The sequence below is a fragment of the Macaca mulatta genome, chromosome 6 (genome assembly GCF_049350105.2).
Source record: "Macaca mulatta isolate MMU2019108-1 chromosome 6, T2T-MMU8v2.0, whole genome shotgun sequence".
Classification (NCBI taxonomy): Eukaryota; Metazoa; Chordata; class Mammalia; order Primates; family Cercopithecidae; genus Macaca; species Macaca mulatta.
The window spans coordinates 12879597-12898769 of record NC_133411.1 but is presented as its reverse complement, the minus strand read 5'-3'; the positions used below and the strand labels follow the sequence as shown (position 1 = coordinate 12898769).

At 37.8% G+C, this 19173-nt stretch overlaps 1 protein-coding gene across 2 annotated transcripts in view; it reads left to right on the top strand.

Moving 5' to 3' along the window:
* Window positions 1-19173, top strand: part of CTNND2 (catenin delta 2) — a 933204-nt gene that overhangs the window by 161503 nt on the left and 752528 nt on the right. For both annotated transcript variants that reach the window (XM_028849344.2, XM_028849341.2), the window contains exon 2: window positions 8781-8917. In XM_028849344.2, coding sequence (XP_028705177.2) covers window positions 8781-8917 — 137 coding nt within the window. The remainder of the gene's footprint in view (window positions 1-8780; window positions 8918-19173) is intronic.

Sequence of the window (19173 nt, the reverse complement as noted above, 5' to 3'; positions counted from 1 at the left end):
GCCTTTGTCAGATGGGTAGATTGCAAAAATTTTCTCACATTCTGTAGGTTGCCTGTTCACTCTGATGATAGTTTATTTTGCTGTGCATGAGCTCTTTATTTTAATTAGATCCTATTTGTCTATTTTGGCTTTCGTTGCCATTGCTTTTGGTGTTTTCTTCTAGGGTTTTTATGGTTTTAGGTCTTACATTTAAGTCTTTAATCCATCTTGAATTAATTTTTGTATAAGGTGTAAGGAAGGGATCCAGTTTCAGCTTTCTACATATGGCTAGCCAGTTTTCCCAGCACCATTTATTAAATAGGGGATCCTTTCCCCATTGCTTGTTTTTTTCAGGTTTGTCAAAGATCAGATGGTTATAGATGTGTAGCATTATTTCTGAGGCCTCTTTTCTGTTCCATTGGTCTGTATATCTGTTTTGGTACCAGTACCATGCTGTTTTGATTACTGTAGCCTTGTAGTATAGTTTGAAGTCAGGTAGTGTGATGCCTCTAGCTTTGTTCTTTTGGCTTAGGATTGTCTTGACCATGTGTGCTCTTTTTTGGTTCCATATGAACTTTAAAGTAGTTTTTTCCAATTCTGTCAAGAAGTCATTGGTAGCTTGATGGGGATGGCATTGAACCTATAAATTACCTTGGGCACTATGACCATTTTCATGATATTGATTCATCCTATCCATGAGCATGGTATGTTCTTCCATTTGTTTGTGTTCTCTTTTATTTGATTGAGCAGTAGTTTGTAGTTCTTCTTGAAGAGGTCCTTTACATCCTTTATTTTTTTATTTTTTTTATTTTTTTTTGAGACGGAGTCTCGCTGTGTCTCCCAGGCTGGAGTGCAGTGGTGTGATCTCGGCTCACTGCAAGCTCCGCCTTCCGGGTTCACGCCATTCTCCCGCCTCAGCCTCCCAAGTAGCTGAGACTACAGGCGCCCGCCACCATGCCCGGCTAGTTTTTTGTATTTTTAGTAGAGACGGGGTTTCACCATGTTAGCCAGGATAGTCTCGATCTCCTGACCTCGTGATCCACCCGCCTCGGCCTCCCAAAGTGCTGGGATTACAGGCTTGAGCCACCGCGCCCGGCCCACATCCTTTATAAGTTGGATTCCTAGGTATTTTATTCTCTTTGTAGCTATTGTGAATGGGAGTTCATTCATGATTTTGCTTTCTGTTTGTCTGCTATTGGTGTATAGGAATGCTTGTGATTTTTGCACATTGATTTTGTATCCTGAGACTTTGCTGAAGTTGCATTATCAGCTTAAGAGATTTTGGGCTGAGACATTGGGGTTTTTTAAATATACAATCATGTTATCTACGAATAGTTACAATTTGACTTCCTTATTTCCTAATTGAATACCCTTTATTTCTTTCTCTTGCCTGATTGCCCTGGCCAGAACTTCCAACACTATATAGAAGTGGTGAGAGAGGGCATCTTTGTCTTATACTGGTTTTCAAAGGGAATGCTTCCAGTTTTTGATCATTCCATATGATATTAGCTGTGAGTTCGTCATAATTAGCTCTCAATCTTTACATTCCCTGACTGACATCAGAGTGTGGTTTCTGGCCAGAGAGCTCAGCTGCCCAGATGTCAGCAGCACAAAAGAGTCATAGGTAGATTTCAGGTTGAAAGTTTGCAGGCAAGGTTGCCTTTCCCTGCCCCAAGTCTGTTCCACCCACATCTTGGCTGATGGCCGGTCACTCAGGCCAAGCCCCTGGACTCACCTGGACTCCTCTGTCTGTGGCTCACATCCACATAGAATCTTTCAGGTGTCCCACCAGTTCTCCCTTCCAATTATCCTGGTAATCTGACCACGTCTCAAGACCTCTCCTGCCTAGATTCAGCTGCGAATAGAAGATTACATCAGAGAGTTTACTACTGGGCATAGACTTGGGCCATCAGTAGAACTTTCTGCAGTGATGGACATTTTCCACTTTTCACTGTTAATAGTGTACCCACTGGCCATCTCTAGCTATTGAGCAGTTGAAATATGAATAGTTGACTTTTTAATGTTATTTTAATTAAAATGTAGATAGTCATGTGTGGGTGGGGCTGCTGTAGTGCAAATCTAACTGAGGAAATATCTAGCTTCCCACAGCATGCTTGGAGTTTGGAAATGCTGGAATTTGAAGCATGTGACTTCAGATCCTGAAGGCCCTAGGACCCCAAGAGTGACAGAATGAGAGGAGAATTGGAAGGATAAGAGGTCATGGCTTACAGAGAGGGGAGGGCAGCTAATAAGGAGCAAAACCCATAAATGGCCAAAGGAACTTACTGGCAAATTGGAGAGGAGGAGGCCAACAAGTAACGGTGACACAAGAATGCTGGGTGTGTCACTTAATTGGATGGTTGTATGATGCAGACATCATCATTTATTTTGTTGAAGATGACCATGTCTTGATGTGTAAGTCATCAGTTGCGATGCAGAAGTGACAAAAGAAAGAACAAGTTCAAATATGAAGTAAGAATTTGCGTGTGTGTTTGTGTGTGTGTGATGGATGTCAATAAAATATGACATTGAATGTTGTCTCTGCATTGATGGCGAGAGAGTTTGGCCTTCCAAAATGCAGTTAAGATTCTAGCATGTTGCCAAGTGTAGTGTAAATTTATAGAGACTCCTATTTGGGAAAGAAAAGTTTAGACTATTCATTTGGATGTCGTAACATTTTATTACCTATAGTTATAAGAGTTCAAACTGAGAAGAAGGCTCGGCGTGCAGGGCCTACCTGCTTTTGCTGTTATTGTTATGCAGGCCAATTTTTCTGAATTTCTTATTGCATCATTTATGAAAGTGGTAGCATTATGGATGTGTTTAAGATACTGTTTTATTCTGTAGGCTTATTTCATACAATGGGCTATATCCCTTTGTAAGCTTTGCTTTATCCCGGTATGCTGATTTGAAGCAAAGTTGGGACATATGCCTTCTCCTGAGACCTATGATTCATTTTAGATGAAGATGATACCAAGAGATGTTTTACCTTGCTTCTGTCAGTTCCCAAGACTCCGCACCCAGCCTACAGGGGAATTAAGGGAAAGAAAGTTGAGAAAATTGAACTCTTCTTGTATTGGTCAGCTTATGCCGCCGTAACACAATACTGCAGACTGAATGGTTTAAATAACAGAAATTTATTTTCTCATATTTCTGGAGAACAGAAGTCCAAGGTCAATGTGCTAGGAGGCCACCTCTCTTCCTGGCTGGTTGACAGTACTTTCTCATTGTGCCTACTTATGGCTTTCTGTCTATGTGTATGCAAAGGGGAAGAAAGACCTCTGATGCTACTTGCTCTTCTTATAAGCACATCAAGTCATGTTATATTAGGTCTCCACCACTCTGTGACCTTAATTTAACCTTAATCACTTTCCTAAAGGCTCCATCTTCAATACAGTCACATAGGGATTAAGGCTTCAGCATATGAATTTGGGGAACACAGTTCTGTCCGTAACACTGCTCATGCATGTGTGGGCATAGAGCAGTGTGACTTGCACCCTGAAACTGCTAGGATTGTTGTTTTATTATTTTCTGGACATAGGACTTGCTGGTACCAAGTTCTGCTAGAAGAACCCACCCAAAATTTAGGGCTGTTCTTCCCTCACTGCTGTCTCTTTTTCTCATGTGGAAGACGGATCTGTCCAAAATGCAGCTTGGGTATTTGCAGATTATAATTCTACTGTGTGTAGGAAGACTTCTTACATGGTAACCACTTCAAGGGTAGCAAGAAGTGCTGTACAGGATGAATAAATCTATGCAAAATGTACACTGTACTCATAGTCAAATAAAACAACGTCAAAGGGGTGCATTTTCCTATATCAGGTTAGCAAAAGCCCGAAAGGATAATGGAGATCATGTGGTTAACGCTGTGGTGAGGTCACATTCTCGTGACCTTTCCAGTGGGCGGGTAGACTGGACCAGCCTGGCAGCAGGACTTTGGCTAACAAAAGGCCGAAAAATACACAGATTCCTTATTTTACCAATTCTACTGCTGGGAACCCATGTATTGAATATGTTACAGATGTAAAAATGAGGTAAAAATCACATATAAAAGACAGGTAGATAACTTTCAACATATACAGATTATTGAATACTAAGTATTCTTTATAATTAAACTATAGAGCAATGTTTGTTGATATAAGAAATTGTTCATGAGATGTTGCTGAGCCGAAAGAAATTCAAAAACCTTGCATTAGTACCTTATTATGTAAAAAATCATTGTACAGAATAGATTATATTAGAAATAATAAATCACCAAAATCCCAGTCAAAGTAATTTTACTTATCTGGAATGACAGAATTCCTGGTGGTGGTTCTTCCTTTGTTCTTGGTTTTTGCTTTTTATTTCTCTATCCTTTCCAGATTTCCTGGATTTAGCACAGAGTAAATACTAATTTTTAGTAGATTAGCTGTGATTAAGACTGAAGTAGTTGGCTACATTACTGCGAAGTAGAGGCTTAACACTTTTTATACTTACCCTAAGGCCATCCAGGGATTCACTGGGGCAGGTCTTTTGCCATCTCCTCTCTTTCTTCTGTGTGCCCTGAGCTGACAAGATTGTGATTGGAAGGTGATTGTCTTTTCTTTCCAGACACAGTGAGGACCAATAGTTAAATTAAATTTGGATTTAAAAAATTATGAATCATGGAAATTATTCCAAGTCATTTGCATTCAGGAATGGAGGTTGCCTTAGGTAGCGGTAGCTCTGTATGGTGGAATAAGCCTTGAAGATTCCACTTCTTTCTGTTATTGCTGTAAGGAGAAAGGAGGTAGACAAACAGGCCTAATTATTCCCCATACTGTGTGGGTCACACTTGTCAAGTGCCCGAGGAGAAACCTTGATTCAGTGCCTATTAAATCCCATATTTTTTTAATGACAGGTCACTGTTACGCTTTTAAAGAGTTACATTTTATAAAAATTAGTTAGTAGAGTAGCATTTAGGAGGCAGTACAGGTTACGGGAAATAGGCTGACACATCAAAGGACATTGAAATAGAAATTAAAAGGCAGAAAGCCTGAGTTCCGGGCCCACTTATGTAACTTAATAACTTTGGGCCCTTAAACAATTTCTTTGGCAAAACTATGTTGATAATAATACTGGCTCAGAGCCTGAATTAACATGGGCCCAATAAAATGTAAAGGAAACAAAAATTACAATGGTAATTTAAAATATGTAAGACTCCTCCTTTCTCAGCATGAGGTGCTTCTTGTGTATTAGTCCATTCTCATGCTGCTAATAAAGACATACCCAAGACTGAGTCATTTATAGAGAAAAAGAGTTTTCATGGACTCACAGTTCTGCATGGCTGGGGGGGCCTCACAATCATGGCGGAAGGTGAAGGAGGAGCAAAGACATGCCTTGCATGGTGGCAGGCAAGAGAGCATGTGCAGGGGAACTGCCCTTCCTGAAACCATCAGATCTCGTGAGACTTACTATCATGAGAACAGCATGGGCAAAACTTGCCTCCGTGATTTAATTACCTCCCACCTGGTCCCTCTCACTACATGTTTAGATTATGGGAGCTACCATTCAAGATGAGATTTGTGGGGGGACATTGCCAAACCATATCACCTTGCATAGAGTCCCCTGTGAACCCATGGACATGGAGAGAGGTGGCAATAGAAGGTCACGGCAGCTGTCTCGGGGACCAGAGGTGACTGCACACAAGAGCTGCGTTGTCCTTCGTTCTTATTTTCGGCTGTCTTCCACCGTCTCTGAAACCTTCCCTAGGTGGAAATTCATAGGTTCCACTCTTTATCTGGGCACAACATTTGCTGAACTGCTTGTTTACATTCTACATAATTAAGAGATTTGATCAAATAAGAAAACCATATGAGAAAGCATGTTGAATACATAAATACGCTTCATTATGTTCTTCCTAACACACCACCAGAATTATGCAAATCTCTTTCTTTCATCCTGTTGGTATTCATCACCTTCAATACTTTAAACTTTTTAGCTATAGTTGCATTTTGCCAAATCATATTTAATCTGATTCTCACTCTTTGCTCAGATTTTGTCTTGTTGATATTATTTCCCCAAACCTTCTCACATATTCTGTTCATAACAGATTTACTTTTCCAGTGCTATTCCAGTCCCCATTGGTGATATTATTATTCCTTTTCACATATTCTGTTTGTAACAGATTTACTTTTCCAGTGCTATTCCAATCCCCATTGGTGATATTATTATAAGTACTTCATAAAATTAAAACAAATCAAAAATTAGATGAAATGTTCAATAAGAAATTTGGATGACTGCTTTCCTTAACATATATTTTAAGTAAAATTCTGTAATGGGGCCTTTTTAGGTTTGCATATCTCTAAATTATTAACTAGACACAGGTAAAAACATAGGGCAGAGGTTACTGTGAAAATCACAGGATGCTTAGATATGCTATAATAGAAAATACCTTTTAATATTTACACAACCCTGGTTCCTGGAGGGATGTGTAATATAATAGCTTTAGGCAAGAAAATAATTTATATTTACTCTCAGCCTTTTATTGAGATGAGGGTTTTGTAATGCCTTGGTAAATATCACCTTCAGTTAACTATTGCTTTCTCTGTTGATCATTGCTAGATGATACATGTAACAAATACTTCAGTCCCTTTTTTAGTTCATTTGAGCTACAGATCTCATGAGACTTATTCACTATCATGAGAACATGATAGTGGTGGGCAAACCTGCCGCCATGGTTTAATTACTTCCCACCTGGTCTCTCTCACTACGTGTGGGGATTATGGGAGCTACAGTTCAAGATGAGATTTGTAGGGGGACATAGTCAAACCGTATCACGTTGCATAGAGTCCCCTGTGAACCCATGGACATGTAGAGAGGTGGCCATACAAGGTCATGGCGGCTCTCTCGGGGACCAGAGTAACCAGATACCATAAATTGGGTCCTTATCAGCAAATTTCCTTATAAGAAATTTACTTGAAGTTCTGGAGCTGGGAAACACAAGATTAAGGCCTGGCAGATTTGGTGTCTGGGGAGGGCCTGCTTTCAGGTTTATAGATGATGTCTTATTGCTGTGCCCTCACATCGTGGGAGGGTTGGTAAGTCTCTCTCAGGCCTCTTTTATATGGACTCATCCTATTTATGAGGGCTTCACCCTCTTGACCTCTTCCCCTCTCAAAGGCCCCTCCTCCTGGTACCATCACGTTGGGTATTAGTATTTCAGCATATGAATTTGGGAGACATCAACACTCAGACCACAGCAATCTCATTTGTTTGTGCAGGAATGATAGGAACAACTCTGAGAATGTTGTTTTTAACCTGTACCTATGCATCCATTTATGCATTGGGTCTAATGTTATTTGAGTTTCTGCTTTCTTTCATAAATAAACTCAGACAAAATCAACTGTGGCAAATGGCCTTGCCAGTTTTCGTCTGCTGTCTATCACAGACTAGGAACTTGGTAAATATTTGTGGAGTAGATTAGTTATTGACTGTATTTCACAATATTAAGCTTCTTATGTTAATTCAGGTATCTCTTTAATTATTGGTAAATTATTAATCATGGCTTCTGTATGGTTTTCTTACAAAGGGGAATGTCTGATAGATTTTCTTTTGAGTTGGAAATATACTGTTTTGGGGAAAACCTTCTCAAACTGTTTTTCTTCTGCTCTCACACAGCGACAACAAACACAGAAGACTTCTGTGACCAAATGTATGGATTTTTTCCCATACACGCCAAGCAGCAGACATAGCTGGCTGTCCTTTAATTCAGTTCTGACACTATCTACTCTATCACTCCGACACGATGTACCACACTATCTACTCTCAGAGAGTGTCAGAGCCCACAGGTTGAGGGTTCAGTCCCCAAGACTGTCTCATCCCCCCAGACACCAACTGCAAGTCCAAGCCTCAGAACTTCTGACCAACAGGCTTCAGCTGGGGGTCCCACAGTCCCTGGGTTGGATTCCATTAATTTGCTAGAGCAGCTCAGAGAACTCAGGGAAACACATATGTTTACACGTTTATTTCAGAGGATATCACAAGGGATACAGATGATGATTTGCGTAGGGCGAGTTATGGGGAAAGAGGTGCAGAGCTTCCAAGTCCTCCCGATGTGCCACCTTCCAGTAACCTCCACATGGTCAGCTCTCCAGAGGCTCTAGAGCGCAGTCCTCCAGTTTTATGGAGGCTTCTTGACATCAGCCTTTTTTCCCCCAGGGCATGGGGGCAGGACCTTCTGTGGAATGAGGGTCTTATGACCCGTAAGCAGAAAGGAGGCAGTGAGGATTAGAGTCCTACCTTAGAGCAGGTCAAAGGAGGGCAGGGAAGGTCAGAGAGATTCCTTTTGAGGCCTGCTCCTGAGACCTGACACACCCAACACCATCACAAGACTACAACAGGGACTATAGGAGATATGAGCCAGGAACCAAGGAGGAAACATATAATAACACCACATATACCAATAGGCAGGTAATAAATTTACCTAAAATAGTCATAAATTTGTAGTTGGACTAGCTTCTTAGACTCAATACTCCTTTATGGCTTTACTCTTACAATCTCTCCTCTTTCCTTCTCATCATTTCTTTCCCCATTTACCTCAAGACAAAACACTAGGTGGGAGTGTGTTCTGGAATTTGGTTGGGGGTAATAAAAGGTTAAAGCATTCCATTTACTTGTACTGTTAATTTACTGTAGTACCCCCCTTCTATAATTATGTCTTGGTCTTTCTCAGCAGCTCATAGTTTTACTTTTTTTCTGTGTGTATCTTTAGAGTGGTCTGATAGTTGTACCTGTTTAGTGTCAACATCTGATTGTATTGATCGTGTCCTCTTGCCTTGCAGGAGCTATGCCTGTCCCAGACCAGCCTTCATCAGCCTCAGAGAAAACGAGTTCCCTGAGCCCCGGCTTAAACACCTCCAACGGGGATGGCTCTGAAACAGAAACCACCTCTGCCATCCTCGCCTCAGTCAAAGAACAGGTAGAAACATTCCATTTCTGTGACATGCGTTTGGGGACATTTTAAACACTTTTTCTAGATGAAAGTTGAAGATTAAATTCTGTTGAAAGAAACATACTTATCTAGCAGAGTGTTGGTATTTATTATATAAATAATACTATAATATGGTTGTAATTCCTTTGGACTGCATGTTTTGGGCAGTCTTCCTTGAAAAGATATTTTATAGGGGAAGAAAAACAACTTTGCAATCAAAATTTCCTATGAGTGAAGCTTTGGCATATTCATTGATGGACCTGACATTTAATGCTTTTAAACGTACAAAGTGAAATAATTAGTCTTAGAAAACATAAAATCTAATAAAAAATATCCAGGAAGTTAAAAATATGTATGACAGTAAATGAATATCACATCAAAGTCAAGGCAAATTGGTTTGTCCAGTGTTTTCTGAGATGGATCTGGAAGGATACAGTCTAAAACTTTCCCTCTCAAACTAATGAAAGTCTGAATGATTCTTCCTCCGATATTACTTTGCCAAAAAATGCGTAAGTAAATAAAACCTGAACCTTAGATTTAAAACGTCACTTTATAAAAGTCATGTTTCTTGTAAATAAAAAAGTAGTGAATAAAGAGAGCTGGATGATCAAGATTCTTTTATTTACTGCTTCTTCTAAACATGTGCTAGAAAATATATCAGTTTTTACAATTTTAAGTTAAAAAGCCTGCTGTGTTTGGGTTATGTGATTTGGTGATGCTGAATTAGAAACTTACCCGACTCCAGGAACATCTCAGCAGAGCAAGAGCCTAAAATGGGAGCAATTAAGAATAGTAACTCTACTCAAAAAGAAGAAGGGCTCTAGAGGAAACTGATTCTGTTTCATGAGTGGAAACTGATTTAGGTAAGAATGGGAAACCACCTAAACAGCCCACTGACAGAAAGGATCAATGATGCTATCAGTCAAAAGTGTGCCATCTGGTCAGGAAATGTTCAGCTAAGTAGGTACTCAAGGGAGAGTTGAATAGATTGAGTGGATAGTCTAGTTTGTGAAAATAGTCAGGAAGCAGGAAATTGGGTTGAGCTTTAGGCTGTGCTCCTTGATTACTTTGCTTTCCAAAGCTTGCTCTTGAGAGTTTTCTGATTATGTTTAAGGGGAAATGAAAAAAGGGACCACCAAGGGAGTTAACACCACTCCCCATCCTCAAACCACTACCTTGTTATGGTTGGGTTATGTCATGCTTTCTTATTCATGTGTGATCTGGAAGTCTTGCTAGGCTACTGACTTCTGAGTAGTAAGAAAATTTAAAGCAGGAAGAATAAATGTAACAACAACAACAACAAAACAAACAAAACGACAAGACCTGTTTGCTGAAAATTATTTTTTCACAAGGATGTAAAGTAATTCAGGATGAATAAAAAGGCATGGCATGGTCCTCTGTTGAAAAGCTTAGTATCATCACAATATTACTGTCTCCCAAATTAGGATATAAAATGTAGGTGGTTGTAATCAGAATCCTGTGGCTGGCTGGTTGTTTCTTTGGCAAACTGGATCAAACTATTTTAAAGACCAGTGGAAGTATAAATATATGAGAGTGCAAGGAAAGTTCTGAGAAGTTTTGTCTTACAACCATACCGATCACAATACTGCCCAGTGGGCTCAGAAAAGAATGGTCTCTGTGTAAAACATAATTGAGGGTTCAAAACAGATTCATGTATACATATCTGCCTATTCACTTAAAATTAGTGTTTCAGTTCATTACAAAGAAGTGGCTTACATGGTGTTGTCATAACTGATTCGACATCTGGAAGAAAATTAAAACTGTTAACCTACAGCGTAAAGATAAATAAATCTCACAGGGAAAAAATGATAACTGTAAAAATAAAACCATTAACATATTAGAAGAAACTTTGAGGAAAGAGCCTTGTAAACTAAAGGTAGGCAAGGTTTTAGGTAAGAGAGGAAGCCCAGAAGCCATACATAAATGGTTGATGAGTTTCACAGTGTGAATACTAATTAGTAATAGCAAGACACAACTCAAAATAGAAAGGAAAAATAGTCCAAGAGAAAATATGTGCCACAATTATAATGAAGTGTTGATAAAATTAATATATGAAGAGTTCCTAATGTTGGTGAGAAAAAGATAAATAAAAAAATACAAAACTAGGCAAAGGATATAAACAGAAGAAAGACGCAAGCAAGTAATGAATGTTTATAAAGTCTACTCTAATATACCCATTGGGGACACACAATTTTAAGTGAAAATACGACTTATTTTTGATCTACCAGGTACACAGCTGTTGAAAAGTAGCTTATATTGTATGCTAGGTAAGAGTTAAGGTTTGGAGAAATCCACATTCTTTTTCATTCCAAATGGGAATATAAATTGCTGTAATTTTTTGGTAAAATGATTTGTTTCTACGCATTGACATTAAAATGTTCAATAACCACTGGTTTACTCATTTAGATATATATTCTGTAGAAATTAGTGACTAAATAGATAAGACTTTATGTGTATTGAAATTTATTATAAAATTATTTGAAATAGCTAAAAATGTGGATGGCTTGGTGAAGAGTTGAAAATGTTTTATTTTTTCTATAAATGGTATGCAGTCATTAGTAAAAATGAGTTGGGGCTATATGTTTAACCTTTGGGGAAAAAAATCTGTGAGAATTTTAGACAGGAAATTATACAGTAGGGTATTATCCTGTTTTTAAAAACTCAGAACATTAGATATGTTTTTGGTTTGTACATATTTATGAGCATCTAGAAAAGTATAGAAGGAAACAAATCAGTCTATTAACATTGTCTAGCATATGTGTTTTACAGTTAGATGGAGGTGGAAACAGACTGAAGACTTTGGGAGTTTGGGTGGGGATACAGTCAAACTATATCACTGTGAAAAGCTTTTTTCTGAGTAATTAAAAAATGTATTGTTCATTTTTGGGCAGCAAAGATGACTTTTTTTTTTTTTTGGTGGCACGTAAGTAATTTGGGGAGGGATGCAAATGTGTTCTGGAAACTTGAGATAGAGAAGCCCCAGGTGCCCAAGTCATAGGCTGGGAATTCGGTCCCAAGGGCAGCATCTGCCTAGGTAAAAGCATAAATCAACAAGCAGCAGATTCCATGAGCTGTTTGGGGATGGCCTGATGGAAACAACCAATCTTATCCTTCATTGGGGGATTTGTATCCTAAATCATTCTTAAAGATTCCTTCTTTTTTCCCTCAAGTCTAGAATATTATCTGTGTAGTGAAAGCTAAGGTAAATTGTTTCTTAAAACTTTTATCTGAATTAGCCCTCAAGTAGTTAGCAATAGAGTTAAAAATATAAGACAACCATATGTAAAGAGTTTTAAAATAGAAAAAATTATAGATGAAAATTTCAGGAAACTCTTCTGTCAATATATTATCAAGCTCCAGATGATTTTTACAGATTAAAAAGAAACTTGAAATTGAGAGTGTTTGTAACTCCAGATACTCTATCGTTACACTAATTTTCATTGTTCTTTTAGTTCCACAATCATTATAAACCGTATTCTTGATTTTAGAGGAATTTTTGAGTACCATTATTTAGGATATTGGTAGCATTATTTAGGATATTCAAAGGTAGCAAAACAGACATTCTCTTCCTTTTAGTTGTTTTTCTTATGGCACAAAATATAGGAAAGTAAGAGTAAGACATTTCTGAGGGTTTGTTTTGTTTTTGAGATGGAGTCTTGCTCTGTCGCACAGTCTAGGGTGCAGTGGCGCAATCTTGGCTCACTGCAACCTCCGCCACCTCCACCTCCCAGGTTCAAGTGATTCTCCTGCCTCAGCCTCCTGAGTAGCTGGGTTTACAGGTGTGCGCCACCATGCCTGGCTAATTTTTTTTTATTTTTAGTATAGATGGGGTTTCACCATGTTGGTCAGGCTGGTTCTCGAACTCCTGACCTCATGATCTGCCTGCCTCGGCCTCCCAAAGTGCTGGGATTACAGGCGTGAACCACTGCACCCAGCTGACATTTCTGGGCTTTTACCATGGGGCAAACCATGACACTGAATACTTTATAAATGTGTGTCATATGAAGCTACAAGGAAGAATTTTAAAAATATTCATTTAAAATCTAAAGAAACTAGATTTTTTACATCATCTCTTATGAGGATAGCATGCCTTCCTTTTTATTCAACTTGTACATTTAGAATTTTAGAAGTAACTTACCTCTGTATAACAAGAATCCTATTTGGAAGAAGTTCATTATAAAATACTCCCTTAATTAGTTTTCTTCCAGTGCCACATATCATTACTAAATCTTTCAGCATTATTAGCGTTACTATCATTTGCAACAATAATTTCTGATAACACGATGTGTTATTAGGGAAATGACCTATAATTATTAATCAATTTTCAGATGGTATTTTGGGAAAGCATTTTATGAAATTAATGACAAAATTATCATCCAAGAAAAAGTGGAAGTTAAAACACCTTAGGAAAGGTCAAGAAGATAGAGGATTATCTGCAAAGACCAGTGAAGTTTATATTCGTTTAGTCAGAGAAGGGAAGAATTATCCACAGCATAGTGCTACCCGTTGAACTTTCGCCACAAATCAAAATTTAAATGAGAATTACGTGATTGCTGAATTTTTATTTCTTCTTTCAAACCAGGGTGGATTAGAAATGAAAAAAACAAAACATGAATTTCGTTTAATTTTTATTGCAGAAACACTGCTGTATTAGGAACAGTGATCATCTGTTTCAAGCTGTGAACTGAGAGATAAAGGCACAAGCTAGGAGTCTGTAAAACTGGGTCATGACACATGATATTCCTTATAACAAGGAAGGGGGAACAAGGATCTGAAAGCCTTGTGAATTTCATGCGTACAGGATGGGAGGATTGTGGATAGATTGACCAGATGGGGTGTTTCGACTTCCAGGAGGGTAAAGAAGGAAAATGAGTGTGTATGTAAAGTTACGAAGTTCATGGATGAAGGAAAGGGATGCTCAGGTAGCATGAGATTGATGCAACCACCTGCATTTGAAGTGTATTTGTTTCTTTGTTAACCCTGTGCATCAGAAAAATGATCATTCAAACTATAAATCAAGGAGAAAAGAGTCATAAATTACTTATTCAAGTCTTGGGAATGTATGCTGGGAGTTCCAGTTATGGATGAATAATTCTAGAACTCTGGATAGATCATCTCTGTCTCTCCACCCCTGCTTCCTGATGCTCTCTTGTGAGTATTTCGTTAGTTACTATAAGTTATTTTGACTTTTTCCCCTAAAACTTAATATTTTCTTTAGTTTCAGCTTGTAACTCCTCTCAGGACACTTATATTAAATCTATCTGTCCTTTTGATAACTCCAGACTCCATTAGAATTAACTCATTTGATTGTTTTATGCTCTGTTCTCTTTAATAGTATTAGTTGTTGGGTTTACAGAGCACTGGAGGCTATCATGGGAGAAAAATAGACTATGGTGTTATATGCTAGATTAGAAAATAAGCTTTTAGTATGCGGGGTTTTGTAACATGACAATACAGTGCTTCTAATGCGTCTGTCATATTTATTACTACAATTCATTGTTAAATATTCATATGTAAAATCATAATATGTAAATGTGGTGTTGGTAATTTTTATGAATTGTCCACTATAAAGGTAATTCATGCATATTGTGTAAAAGTTTAAAACATTAGATAGGAAAAATAAATGAATTGGGTTTTTTTTTTTTTTTTAATGTACCACAAACAGAGGTAGCTGCAAATATTTAGGGAGATTTCCTTCCAGGATTTTTATATGCATATAAGATGATCTGTACAAAATTTTCATTTTGCTTTATAAATATTTTATTCTTCTTTGTACATTTAACGTTCTATGAGGAGTATTTTTTCATGTCATTTAATATTATTTCAAACAAGTTTCTAATTAGTATGTGATATAGATTCATTGTGAATTATTTAATATCATAATTTTATTTCACATTTCTACCTTTGTTGATCTCAGATTGATTCTGTTTTCTCAGTATGAAAAAAAGTGACATGTCACACTTCCTTGTACATTAATCACTGGGTCTGCTTTGACAGACATTGCCTGGAGCAAAGGCTTGGAAAAAAGAGTTTCAAGACTCTTAAAAATTCGCTTGGAAAATATGTCATCATTAATTACTGACAAGGGCCACTGGCAGGTCAACAAAGCAGGGGCTCCTGGGGTAAAATAGTCAGTGCCCTGTGCAGAGTTTGCACAAAGCAAGAAATTAACCAATAGAATATTCTAGAGGGAGCTCATGGGAAAAATGTTGATTTTTTTCAGAGAAATGGAACCAGATAGGGTAGGAACAGTTAAGAAAAACACAGGAATTATTATAGAGCAAGGAAACAATGTTCTATAGTATCTCAAAATAAAAACATTTTTTAAAAGGAACAGATAATAAATTCCTTTAGTTTACATATTTTTGTAAAACATGTATTTCTATGAAATATACATGTGAAACATTTCCTCAGATATAGAATTAAATCATATGTTTTTCCTTTAATAATTATTTTGCTTAGTATGTTTTATGATCAAGAAACTGAGACTTTAAAAAGTATTCAGTGTACCCACCAAAAGTCATACAGGAAATTGCTGCAGAATTGAAATGAGAAATTAGTTTGTTTCACTTCAAATTCAGTGCCTCCCCCTCCACTACACTAAATGACCTCATCATTTTGATAACATAAGAGGCCTACAATATGTTGTCTACTATTTTTCCCAAGAAAAAGATTTTTCTATGACCAAGGTTTTGCTAAGGTCAAATTAAATAGTATTCTCTGCCAGTCTAACTCTTATATAACTAGGAGAAGAGAATGGGGGAATTTCTACATTAATTTGATCTGCAATATATTTAATTTGATACACAATTTTTAAAAGGAATCACTAATAAGAACCCAATTACAAATAATTTAAGGAACTACTATGCCTTATTTTTAATTAATTGTGTCTGTAGAGAAAATGTAACAGGAAGGGAATACTGTAGGTTAGACACATTCTTACTTTAGCTGAAAATTTCTATTGCTGGGCATTAGTGGCCTGGACTGGAGTTATCTCTAGCATGCATCAGTGACACAGGTAAACATGCCCGAGGCAGCCCATCGATCATGTTCAAGTTTGCTGTCACTGGGCTGCAATCATAAATGGCACGTGCAAGTTCATGCCCTGGGCTCTAAATGAGCCAGCCCTGTGGCCTCCTGGCATGAAAAAGTGAAGATTAGCATCCTCCTTTTTCACTGAGGACAAGTTCTGACTTTCACATTCTACTCATAGCCTCAGGAAGCAGCTGGGCCGCTTGCCTAATTACTGTGAGAAAGAACAACTCAATATCAATAAGGCAAAAAAAAAAAAAAAAAAAAAATCACTTTTGACAGGTAATCTTCAGCATCTAGAGAGACAGTGCTAAATAGCTTCATTCCCCAAGTCAATAGATTTAGTCATTTGGGGATGCATTTTTGCAAGTTACACATCCTGGAATGATAAAGAAGTCATGCTCAGATTAAAAATTAAAATTACATAAAATTCTATCTAACTATTCCATAGTTTTTATAGGAAATCACAAACAATTCCACATATAATTTTGACACCGCCATATCTTCTATTCTGAAAAGTAGAACTCTGGGATAGCAGCCAAAGATGTTTGAGTCTTTTATTTGATTCAGAGCTTTTGAAATACAATCGTAGCCCTGTTGGCCAGCACCCATACCCACCACCTCCGCGAGAGGAGAAATCTTCTACCCAAATAGATAAGCTTGGAGTCCAGCCCACCTATTAACAAAGCAGCCACTTTTATTAAATTATTTTATTAAATAATACCACACATTTGAGGTACCGTTCAGAGATCTGAAATTGCCTACTAGAGACCTCCTGTCAAAAGCCAGAGGCAATTTATTCTTAAAATGAATCATCTAGAGTGTAAATCTCTCACTTTTGAGAGCTCTGCTTATATTGAGAACAACACCTCATCCCTCCACTGGAATGCCCCCCAAGAACACGGCTTGAATAATGCTGTGGTGATATGGTGACTCTGTCTTTATGGAGACTCAAGATAAAAAAATATCATACTAGGAGCTTTACTGGTTTGTTTACTGACATTGAAAACTTTTCAATAGGTAACTATAGTCAACTGATTTAATATAAATGAAACATTTCAGTAACAGACATATTACTATTACTAGTAGTAATAGTTAATAGCTGTATTTTTTTTTTTTTGAAAGGGAGTGTCGCTCTGTCGCCCGGGCTGGAGTGCAGTGGCGCGATCTCGGCTCACTGCAAGCTCCACCTCCCAGGTTCACGCCATTCTCCTGCCTCAGCCTCCCGGGCAGTTGGGACTACAGGTGCCCGCCACCATGCTCGGCTAATTTTTTTATCTTTAGTAGAGACAGGGTTTCACCGTGCTAGCCAGGATGGTCTTGATCTCCTAACCCCGTGATCTGCCCACCTCGGCCTCCGAAAGTGCTGAGATTACAGGCGTGAGCCACTGTGCATGGCCCAATAACTGTAATATTTTTCTAACTTTCACCGAAGTGTGTTGGTTGGGGATGTGGCCTTGTCTCCCCTCCTTACTGTTGTGTCAGCAGCTCTTGGAGCAGTGCCAGCCACGGAGGAGGTGTTTAGTGTATTTGTATTGAGAGTATGACTTAGGAATGAACTTACTGTTTCCATTTTATTTTAGCACAAAAGTAAATGCTTTGCTTAATTGTGGTAAAAATCCTTAGTTATTTTTGTGGTATAGGGGTCTCATTTCCAGTGTTACATTGGTCATATACTTTTTATCTTATTTTAATGGTTGTATTGGATCTAGATCTTCCATTTGGGCTGCCTGCTTATCGCTTCAGAATGCGCCCATTGACTTTGATGAATCCTAGGCCCCCAAATTGCAATTTTTTCTATAAACAACCTCAGTCGAAATTCATTTAATCAGGTGGAATGAGACATTTTCAGTTTAATATGAGGCTTATTTACTCAACCATATCCTCCATTAGTGAAATGTGTCTTTGTCTTTTTCTTGAAACTAGACTGTGTGCCTTGTTTTAGTTAAAAGGAAAGAAAAACACCTACCATGTTAGTACATGACTCAGCAACTTTACACATTAAAAAATACAAATACACTTAATTATTTTTGTTTGTATACAGTTATCCAAGTTTATCGTATTTGTTGACAATCTCCTTCAGTGATTTTTAACTACTGTTTGAAAGCATACTCTTCCCCAGAATCTCAGAAAAATCCAATTATTTGTTTTAGTGCTTTTTCTACATGCTTTTTGTGTTTGGGAGAGTTTTCACTTATTTGTGCTTGATGAAACTCTTGATGTTGTCATGTTAAAATGTTCATTACAGATTTTGAAGTAATTTTTTGTGTTTACTATTTATTTTTATGTTTAATGGTGGTGTGTCATATGTGTTTGACATGGTTTGGCTGTGTCCCCACTGAAATCTCATCTCGAATTGTAGTTCCCATAATCCCTGCGTGTCATGGGAGGGACCTGGTGGGAGGTAATTGACTCATGGGGGCAATTACCCTCCTGCTGTTCTTGTGATAGTGAGTTCTTACAAGATTTGGTGGTTTTATATGGGGCTTTCTGCCCCTACCTTTGGTCATTCTTCTCCTTCCTGCCATCTTGTGAAGGAGGACATGTTTGCTTCCCCTTCTACCATGATTGTAAATTTTTTTGAGGCCTCCCAGGCCCTGTGGAACTGGGAGTCAATTAAACCTCTTTCCTTTATAAATTACCCAGTCTCAAGTATTTCTTCATAGCAGCATGAGAATGGACTTATATAGTGTTGTATATGAGTAGTTCTTTTATTGTTGGCATTTTTTTTTTATTTTAGCATGTTTCCTTTTGAGCACATTTGTGTAGATGGTTCCAAAAAAGACAAAAAGCATACTTACCTGCAACTGTATAACAATTAATTTTAGTCTTCAGTTTACGGGAAATAGAATCTTCATAGAAGAAAATGCTAGAAGGATTTGTGTTGAAAAATTGTAAGTGCTGTTATAGAAAATTCTTTATTCTTGTCCCTGGCTCATGTGAGGGTTTACTTTTCAGCATCTTCTTAGGAGAAAACTCTTTGTGAAAATGGTGTCTTAAAGCAGTCTATTATTGAAAGCTACCTCACTAAAATGTAAAATATGAATATATGTTTACATCAGCACAGGAAGTGAGTAAATAGGTGGTTTTCTTAGAAATGTTAGAAATGTGGACCCTAAATAAAGATTGCAGGAAGATGAATTAAACAGGGGAATTGTGACAGTAAACTTAGCCTAAATCTCACTATGGCA